Source organism: Protomyctophum bolini, assembly GCF_963924005.1.
Source record: "Protomyctophum bolini genome assembly, chromosome: 5".
NCBI classification, from domain to species: Eukaryota; Metazoa; Chordata; class Actinopteri; order Myctophiformes; family Myctophidae; genus Protomyctophum; species Protomyctophum bolini.
Window position 1 is genome coordinate 25,113,974 of NC_137866.1, and position 10,964 is coordinate 25,124,937.

At 42.6% G+C, this 10,964-nt stretch overlaps 1 protein-coding gene across 8 annotated transcripts in view; it reads right to left on the reverse strand.

Moving 5' to 3' along the window:
- Positions 1-9,319, reverse strand: part of prdm16 (PR domain containing 16) — a 265,795-nt gene extending 256,476 nt beyond the window's left edge. For all 8 annotated transcript variants that reach the window (XM_080763705.1, XM_080763704.1, XM_080763706.1 and 5 more), the window contains exon 1: positions 9,180-9,319. In XM_080763705.1, coding sequence (XP_080619831.1) covers positions 9,180-9,216 — 37 coding nt within the window. In that variant the 5' untranslated portion in view covers positions 9,217-9,319. The remainder of the gene's footprint in view (positions 1-9,179) is intronic.
- Positions 9,320-10,964: the final 1,645 nt, after the last annotated feature.

Here is a 10,964-nt window from a genome sequence, read left to right on the forward strand (position 1 = left end):
TGCCAAATGTTTACCTATATTGTGACATGCCCCAAAATGGGCACACTATACTATGGTTCCAAAGGTTTATCCCAATTTATGCCTCGACATACGACGTGTAGCGTTACGTGCGCAAAATAGTCTATCTACACACTACGCTCACTGCATTTCACAACACGGCGCGTCCGCAAAGCGTTTTGAGCTTGTAGACGGAGCATAAACTAAGCATTTAACATTAACACACACTCTGCATGCCGCTTATATACACCCCTGTCCCTCGTCTCCTCGTCCTCTTGAGACAGACAGATGGACAACAGCCCGGGGGGACAGAGCAGTTTGTGTGCTTATCGTATCTGGACAGGATGGAGTGTCATCATGGAGGGCCGACTGGGGATTGGCACTGGGACTGGACGGGCAGGGGGAAGGAGAGAGACTAATGGGGAAGTAAGTTATGCAAGTAGGCGAAGCCAACTCGCCATTACACAGTAAAGTCTTCTGTTTTACGCTGAGAGTTACACTCTATAAATGAACACAGGATGTGATATGGTGAGCATCAACTCAACAGATGCTTTGTGGTTCTCATTGGGTCAAAAACAAAACGATGTTTTTGAAGTTCATACAGTATGAGGTCAAATGTGCACGTTAAAATGTAATACTGATAGCTTATAGCTTAACAATGGACCGACATCACTTGATTCGACTGTCTTACTGGCCACATATAGAATGGGTCACCAAGTCCATTGGATCACACAAATCATTCATACCCATTACCCCTCGTCTACAACTCTTCAAAACAGACAAAAATGGAAAAGAGCAAAACATTGAGCACGGGAAGGGACAATGGAGAAACAGAAGTATAAGGGGGGAAGAGAGAGAGAGAGAGAGAGAGAGAGAGAGAGAGAGAGAGAGAGAGAGAGAGAGAGAGAGAGAGAGAGAGAGAGACAGAGAGAGAGAAAGAAAGAGAGACAGACAGAGTTAATACCAAACAAAGCAGGATTAGTCCCAGATAAGACTAGTCACAATGCAGAGCAATCCTTTGGATATTACAATGCAGGATAGGGGGAATCATGCAGCTCGCTAAGACGCGCTAATTAGTGACTCGACACATTTGCCCCCTCTTGTTTGCAAACAACACACACTGTCAAACAGCAGGTGGTGGACAATCACACCACCAGAAAATAATTTACCCTTCTTAATCAGAATCGAGTAATGAAGATTGGAGTGTGTGCGTGTGTGTGTGTGTGCGTGCGTGCGTGCGTGCGTGCGTGCGCGTGTGCGTTTGAGGGGGGTGGGGGGCATGAGACAACTCCCACAGCCACAGTGTATTCTTAGCTCTGCCTTGCTCTGGCTGGTGAGAATTTGGACAGAATCTTCTAGACATTGCCCAGCAGTGGCCTGGGCCGTAACTCGATAAGCGGCCTGCAGCCACAGGTCAGGACAAAGTGCATTTAACTGCAGTGTAACGGCTGTCCCGGGTTTATTTGTCATTTCTTTTTTTCCTTTCTTTTTTTGGTTTGGAACGAAGGCTCCTTTCTCGACACACATACCACCCTTCATATTCCCCCTGTGTATTTTAAACACATATAGGCTACACACACATAAACACAAACAACAGACCTAGCCTACTGTGTATGTGCACACACACACACGCACGCACGCACGCACACACACACACACACACACACACACACACACACACACACACACACACACACACACACACACACACACACACACACACACACACACACACACACACACACACACACACACACACACACACACACACACACACACACACACACACACACACACACACACGCCCCCCACCCCCCTCCCGTCTTCAGGCTGAACACGGAGGGTTCGAGGAGAGACGAGAAACAGTGGGGTCTGCTGGAAAAGAAAACATGGGGATATATCTTTAACTCTCTTCTCAGGGTTGCCAGCCCTGTGTTGCCAAACTGCTGTGTTTTTAGAAAACATGGTGGATGAAGTCATGGTGCATGGCAGGAAAGACGCATATTTGCCAACTGGATAATGTGAGGTCAACGTATCAATGGAATGAATGGGATTTGGAGCCATGTGCAAGGGCTTAATGCATTGGTATTTGTATGGAGAGTCCAATTTTGGCTTAGCCGGCATAAGACCCATGTGAGGCTGAGGTGGGTGTGCGTGTGGTCGTGCATGCGACGTACATGTGTGTGCATGTGCGTGTGTGGAGAGAGTATGTGTGTTCAGGTGTAATAAAGGGCCACCCATCACTGTTCCAGACTCAGCCAAGGTCAAACCTGGGAACGTTGACACTACCTCCAGCAACTGTAATGGTACACACAAACACACACACACACACACACGGTCAGCCAACAGTGTCAACTCACGCTGGTTAGATGACATTTACACTCAACCTTTCCATTTTGTGATTGATTGGGGTTAAATCCTACTGTTGCCCAAAAATCTGTCACCGCTAAGGTGCATGTGTGTGTGTGTGTGTGTGTGTGTGTGTGTGTGTGTGTTTGTGTGTGCATGTGCGTGTGCGTGTGTGTATGTGTGTGTTTGTGTGTGCATGTGTGTGCATGTGCATGTGCGCGTGCACGTGCGTGCGTGCGTGTGTGTGTGTGTGTGTGTGTGTGTGTGTGTGTGTGTGCCAGCTGCCTCTCCTACTGTATATGCATGCATGCATGTCAGCTGTGCATGCAAAGGCCTAGATATGGAGATAAGGAGAGAGGGACATGTTACAGAAGAGCACAGAACTAAGAAAAGCTAGTTGAACGTACAGTATGCAGGCCATTAGGCTGGAGGTTTGGAGAGGACAGTACAGTACGCAGGCCATTAGGCTGGAGGTTTGGAGAGGACAATAGTCACCATGACTTAAGCAGTCTGCTAACTCTCTAATACAGTAACTCATTACTACCCTCTTTTCATGCAAACACTATGAGGGGGGGGGGGGGTCCAGTCAGAGGCTGCCCAGTAAAATGAGGAACAGTGTAAAAAATTTTTTTTTCTACAGGCTTGTAGATCGCCTATTTTCAAAATAATATTGACTAATCTTTTATGCATGCAGGTCTCTGGCACAAAATATTGTCAAATCGGGACCTGCGAACAAATACGTATTATTGACATGAAAATGTTTGAGAACCACTGAACTATATAGCTTATTTTGAGCTTATATATTTTCATAATGCATATCACTGATACTGAGACATTATATATAGTGGGAATATTTTGTGAAAACACTAATAGCAATCAATTGTCACAATATCGATACTGAGGTATTCGGTCAAAGATATTTTATATTGTCCATATCGCCCAGCCCTTAGTCAATAGTATACTTTCATATTTCATAGTAACTAATTTATAAGTGTGAAATCCTTCTGCAAAACTTTCCTGCAGAAGGACTTTCCTAACAAAGTGAGTTGTCGGGACAGCCACGCACTGAACCGTTACAGAGGTGAACACATTGCATATGCATTACAAGGTATACATAACCTGCAGTTACAGCAAAAATATGGAGCATCCATTCAACTCTGAATGTGTAGAAATTGAGTGTTGCAGGTCTATTTTTAGTTAAATGAACACACAAGATTTGACTCTGTGCACATGAACAAAGATAGCTATCCAGGGATATGAACGGTATCTCTGTGAGAGTCTCAATGGTCAACACGTAACAAAGTGAATAGTATCCAACATGTGTAGACAGTGTTGAATGTACATTCATAATAAACAACCAACCAAGTAACCACGATGGTTACATCAACTTTGGATTCATGCGGTAACATGAGCAATGTTTTAGTGAACCCAGAGACATTTTAGACCACGTCGAAATTGAGGCAAACCAGTCACAAATGCACCCCAAAGTAGGTTACTACATCAGAACTCCATAACTCCAGGCTTTGGCTCAAATAAATTGTCATTTTGGTGACTGGATGGTGAGTATACTTTTCCCCCGTGAATCGCACCAAAATGCACCTTTATCTTAAAGCCACATAAACAAAACCTTAGGCTAACATTTTCTGAATTGACCATGGTCTATAGTTTCTCATGGGCATGGGTTGCATAAGGCTGTGATTATGCTAGAGGTCACGGTGGGTCAGTTTAGACAGTGAGGTAAAACTGTAAAACTAGCGTTGCTATATTCAAAAGGCTGTTAGGACCACTCACATCATCACACATGAATGCAAATGGGCTCTTTGGAACCACAAGTGTCTCCAGTTTCAGAACGTGGCCTATCTGTAATACTCCATTAAAACGCAGGCTGTAGTTTTGGTGGTTGCGTCAAGTATTACGGTGTGTACTCTAAGTACAACTCTAAGTGTGTAGAGTTGGAAAAAAAATGTAAACCATGCAGAGAAAACGTCTTTGTATTTAGGCCTCACGTCAAAAATTTAAAAAGGTCTTCTACATCCTGACAGTTTTCTGAAATACCTATATGTTTCTATATCAGTGGGGCTCAATATTTCATGTCAAGGACCCCCAAAAATGTTATGTAATTGGCCACCGAGCCCCATCTGAAAATATGTTACCGGTATTCCAGGAACCCCTCAGAAGCAAAGAGTTGAGTTAAAAACGTTGGCTCTGAAAATAATATACATTCATAGATTTGCACCACATTTTCACGATTAAAGAAAATAGCAGACCTACAAGCACATATAGAGCTGCACTCAGTGCCGCACTATGAGCTTGTAGATCTGCTATTTTTCAATAGCTAAAGAATAACATAATCCTTAAAACACCAAAAGGGGTTCCCGCCCTGAATGGGTTAAGTCAGATCGTCCTGCATGGAACCCACGCAACAAAGATATAATTTCAAATGATGCACAGTATAGGACACGTCTACCGAGTTACTTGTCGAGGAGGTCTTCAATTCCTAACAAATCAAACATTCGGTTGACTTAAGAACCATGTTTATTTCATTTTCCAGTGAGCAAGCATGCATACTTGATACTGAGGAAATCCCAGAATCTCTAGTTTATGTGGTACGTCATTGCTAACCATATTCGCACCATAACACCCTATAGAGACCATTACTGCGGGTGAACTGGAATGGAAAACTTTTTGCAACAGTGAACGAGCGAAAATCAACAGTCTACTTGTAACATAATTTAGCCCTTTTATTTGATCATACTAAAATGTGCATATTTTCAGATGTTTGAATCGTGAACAAATGCCAGTTTTACCATAACATAACATGCAGCATACAACATGGGACCCTGAAGATTAAGGCCAGAGGTTCAACACAGCTACCATTGTTGCTTTTAAACTGTTATGGGTCTGGTTTTATTACTTCTGTCAAACATCTGCACATATAGGTTCATGGCTATACCTAATAAGCGTCCATACAAAAAGATCAATGTTACAATGGACAATTAGCAGGTTGTAGATGAGCCTCATCTGAACAGAATATAATAATATATACCAAAACTCCCATGAGTTATATAGGCTAAAATGCAGCCTTTACTCTTATAGCGATAGCCCATATACCAAGATGCGGCACTGCATTCGTGTTATTGACATGGACAACATGTGACAATAAGCAACGAGGTTTTGAACAAGGTGCTAAAGTTGCGTTGCGTTTCACTATACCCTGGCGCAAATGCGCGCGCGCGCGCGTACGTGTGTGCGAGAGAGAGAGAGAGAGAGAGAGAGAGAGAGAGAGAGAGAGAGAGAGAGAGAGAGAGAGTGACACGTTGTTTACATCCGTGCATGTGTGAGTGATGTGTATTAACACTTGTAGATTCGAGAACGACTAATTGTATTCTATACGAATAGTCGAGTCAGGACATTTAAGATAAGATTTAATAATTCCATCAAAATTAGAAGGAAGATGCTGAGCCTTTGAGCAGTTTTTAAATGGAATTGGACAATTACATTTTAATCTTAAACACTAGTCTCTTTTCTTTGCTCTGTGAATAGTCACAATATGGCCATAGAAGAAATGTTACGTTCGTAAAAGCAATTAGGCTATGTTGACAGTTTTGAGCTGGACATTCCGATCGATTGTCGTGTGTAAAATAATAAAAAGGACTATTTTTTATAAACATAACATAATGTTACCGTCTAAACAAAGGGTGTTTGGTAGCTTATATATCCCATGGTCAATATCGGGTTGTATTTTTTTTAAGAAAAAAAAGAGGTGAAATATAATAGGCTATTAATCCAAACAAGTCTTAATTCGGACGCCTATCAGGAGAACGGCGTTCCAGGTATCGTAAAATATAGACATAACTCCCCAAACGTGGCAGACCAGTGCCAATATTAAAAATAATATTGTTGTAATATTAATAATATCGATAAAAATAGGTCGTTTGTATGCCTGGACGCAGCCACGCCAAGTTCAGATTCATCGGTTAATTGTTTGTGGCCACACATGTAGCCTAATGTTGTTAGTTCAAGTATATAGCTGACTTTTCGGCCCACCTGTGAATGTTAGCCCTGTACCTGTGAGGGCTGTTGCAGCCTATATCCAAACAAACTAGCACTCACTGCCTGCTTGCAACCGACTGGCTTTAATAACATATGCAACGTGTAAGCAAAATGTGTTTGCAAAACACTACAGCGGTTACTGATCAATGCGAGTCTATATCTGTTCAGCGTATAGCCATACATGCTGCATGGCCCTCCCTGTGGATTTTGGAGCGAGCCGGGCTTTATACCCGAGTGACAGTCCCAAGTTCCCAGACCATGTCATTGTCATGGCCTTTCTCATGCTGCAACATGCAGCCAGGCTTATAAGTTATAGGCTACGGCGTGTATAAGGCAAGCTCGAGCTGAACTTCCAAAAGAACACGTCACGTCACACATTTTCAATTAAGAGTGGCAGATAAAATAACCGACCTGTTGCTCAATATAATTAGTGTGTCACAAAAGAGGGACGGTTACATAAATGACAAATGACAAAAAGAAAAGAGAATCTCCCACGCGCGGCTGTAGGCCTATATTATATGGGCTGGGGTATACCGTGCCACCGTGCCTTGAATGTTCAGCCTCCCCCCCCCCCCCCTCATACTCGTCATTTGCTCTCCTTCTCTGCTACTTGCAACTCAAGAGGACTGGGTTCTGTGGCCGTGGCCTCTGGGCTATTCAGTGCCTGGAAGAATTCCGGTGTGAGAGGTCTGCAAAGCCAGGTATTTGCGTTCATTAGCACTCGGATCAACAGGCTATCAAAGCTATTTAGAGATCAAGACCAAGTACAATTACTGGCACAAGAGCGCGTCCCGCAGCATGTTTAAGCATTTTTCACAAAGTAGACCAATTAGGGTTTTTTTCTTCTTCTTCCTTCTTCCTTTTTTAAACTTTAACTTTTACGAGGACTTTGTGCCTTTGGCACATATGTGTGCAAGCATGCGAGATTAATGAGAAAATAAACAAACACAATAACTCATTAAAGTATGACATTACTGCAACAAATATTGTTGGTGATTATTTATGTCTCAAACACACAATGCACACGTGCTGAATTGCTCGTTTTGCGTTATAGGCTAATTCGTGTGGACATAATAGGCTAGTTGATGGTCAAGTTCAAAATATGACGGCCTACCAATAGTGCACTGTGCAGCCTATATAATGGACATATTTCTTGCTCATAGAAATGTTGAAAAATAAATTTACAAACCCTATAAAATGTCAAACTAAATATCAAACTGTTAATATACTGTATAACGTTATCTCTGATAAAGGACATAGATGCATTTTAATTAATAAAAGGTCAAAGGCTTTGGGCAAAGTTGAAAAGTTTTCAAAGGCCTTGAAAGTTGCATTTAAACAATAGGCTAATTGTATACACGGAATAATTTAGGGCCGACTTTTAAAAGGTCTATCAAGCTTGCCATCAAATATATTCCCAGGTGTATTTGTATTCCACATTTTAGCTCTAAAGCTTTTCATACATAAACTGCACACACACACACACACACACACACACACACACACACACACACACACACACACACACACACACACACACACACACACACACACAGTGGTGGTCTACATTTAATAAAAGAAAATACGAACAAAAATAATCGAGCTTTTGAAGCTTTTGAACAAGCGAGGTTGAACCTTGAATACTGAATAAATATACACACTGACCCACATGCGACATGACAGAAGACACAACAAAGTGCATTCGAGAACCAATTCAAGCGAAATACTAAAAATGCACGAAAGCATAAATCAAGCCATATCCGACCAAACAACCATAAACAAATGTCAAATAATGGGCATGGTCCGTTTCCAAACAACAAAAGTGCCCATGCATACATGTTCAACAAAACTGAATACATGATTTTTCCGTGTGACGCGAGCAACAGTCCTCTCAAAGTGGTATGGGCGCTTTCTTGCACAAGACGCATTATTGATTGGCATTCCCTGGAGGAATAAACCCAGCCCCGTATAACAGTTCCAACAGCCCAGGGACATAAACTTGCTGGAGTGCAATTTTCTTCTAAAGGTAAAGAAGGGGAAAAACCGCAGGTGTGGATGAAAAAAAAAATCTGCGCGAAAAGATTGTAATTTCTTTCAAATATCGCATCTTGGCGTGTCGCGGTTGAAGGCGAATGAAAGAGAGTGCGCTGGACTCTGTGTCAGATGTGCTGCAGCTCGCCATGCCTCGCCATGAGCAGTGCTACAGCGCCCACTGCCAGGAATATTATTTCACAAGACTTGGAACGGCTCAATACAAAAAGAAAAAAGTTACTATCCCTAGCTCTTTCGACAACTTTTTGCTAACTTTGGGGAAATGTACCTTACGCCGTTTTTTTTTTTTTTAAGTCCGACAACAGAAAACAAGCTAATTAACCAGGCCGAGCTCAGCTTTTTTTTGTATGGCAGTGAGGGTGTTTTTTTTATTTATTTTTTTGTTTCATAGCCTATACTGCCTCCGTATCTTTTCCTACCAAAAGGCAACCAGCGGTGTTTATCATCACACGCGAAACTTCTGACTCTCTCTCTGGGAACAAGCGAAGCCCCGAGAGTGCACCATGCAACGAAAGGAGACCGCGGGACACCCCGGACTACTAGCCTACTCTCCTACAGGACAATATTCCAGTGAAGAGCGAAAAAGTTATCTCGCCGGACAAAGAATCGTCCCCCTCTTTTTATAGGACATGACAAATGACAAGGACAACATTGGTGATATGTCCCCGGGAAAGCGGCGACTGCGACCGGACGGCGTATAAAGAAAGAGGGGAAAAAGAAAGACCTACTTTTGGCCAGTTTTCTCGCCCTCGCCTTGGATCTCATCTTGTCGGCTTGTAGATTCCTCTCTCGTCGTCCTCCGTGAGCCCAGAAGCAGCAACAACACTATCTTCATCTCACAAGCATTGTCAGTTTGGACACCTTCGCACATGCGCACAGGCCATTCAATCTGACACCCTCGTCGGGGCCAAAAAACTTTCCAATGTATTCATCATCATCACTTTTTGTCCTATCGTCCCCCCTTTAGATCACTTATCTCTTGCCCTCCTCCTCCTCCTCCCCCCTCCTCCCCAACTCCTCCACCTCCTCTCTCCGCACCATCTCACCCCCCACCCTCTCCTCCTCCCCCTTTACCCCCGTCCCCCATTCATTTCAAACCACCGCCATTGCCACTGCCAGCACCCAATTCTTCTTCATGGATTTTTTTTAGCCCTTTTAAGAACAAGCAACTTTTTAGTTCTTTCCTCCAACCTGCGGGATCCGGTCTGGCCATTGGACACAATCGAGGTATTTTGGGGTCAAGGTCGTAATCACGCCGTTGTTGCAATGTTATTGCAATAAATTAACTATTATGCACAATTATAAAATGTAAATTGTAGAATTTTGAACAGATTGTTTTTATGTGGAATATAGCCATATAGCTAGGCTATAGTTTTATTATTATTATTATTATTATTATTATTATTATATTAACAACATATATTAGGCCTATTGTATTTTTAAAGCCTATAAAACAATTTAGGCCATTTATTTCATTTTTATTTATTTCATTTTTTCCCACTACAGTTTCTATTTATACGATTGGTTGGCGCAAATGATGTCTCTCATCTTGTGCCAGTGTGCTCAAATTGCAGAGGTTATTTTTAACTTCATTAATTCAGAGCCCGCAGGCATAAATAAGGTACAGGGCAGCTACAGGCTCGATTGGAGTTACACTTATGATATGCCTCTCTCTCTCCGTGTGTGTGTATGGGTATAGCCTAGTCTGTGTGACTCATAGTGTGTAGCAGCCCATGTGTGTGTGCGTGGGTGCAAACGCACGACTTTTCATATACGCTGGCTGTTTTGCCCCCAGGACAAGCAAGGGCTGTGGCGCAGCTGTTGACGCCTGCATGTAGCCTATAGCACAGTCCGAGCGAACACGAAGTCCGCATGCTTTCTCAATCTTTTACTGCATCCCATTTCACCGTATGGTAACGTTTGTGAAACATTCACTGTTATATTTCTAGAAGAAATCTCTCTTCGATGTCAGCGCCGCTGTTCCCCGGCAAGCCGCCCGCAGCGCATGCAGGTAACTCCACTTATAAGACGAAGCGTGTCGACTTTTTTTTGGTATAATGTAAGTATATGACTTTTGCCTTGCACCTGTTTGTTTAGTGTGCCCCGTGAGCGATACTGCTTGTATATTAAAGGCTATATTTGTTCCTCATTTTTAAGGCTCTGCTGCCTGCCTGCATGCATGCATGCAAAAGGCTGTGCGTGCAGCACTGCAGTCCACGCATTCTATAATCTACTGTAACCCATTTGGATGTAGGCCTAGATTTTCTTAAATAGCCTATATTTTAAGCAATTTCATGCAATTCAACAAGAAAGCCATGTGTCTCCCCACACCAATCTGCAGTGCATTATATTTTGTCAATTTGATGCCCACATGTTATACTGTTGAAGTTGCACTTTAGACCATGTCTCCATGATATGCATATAATAGCCTTACAAATGCATGCTGTATAACTTGATTAAATTGTATAGATATTAATTTTTTGCATGTTTCACCGCATTTTAATTTTCGTAGA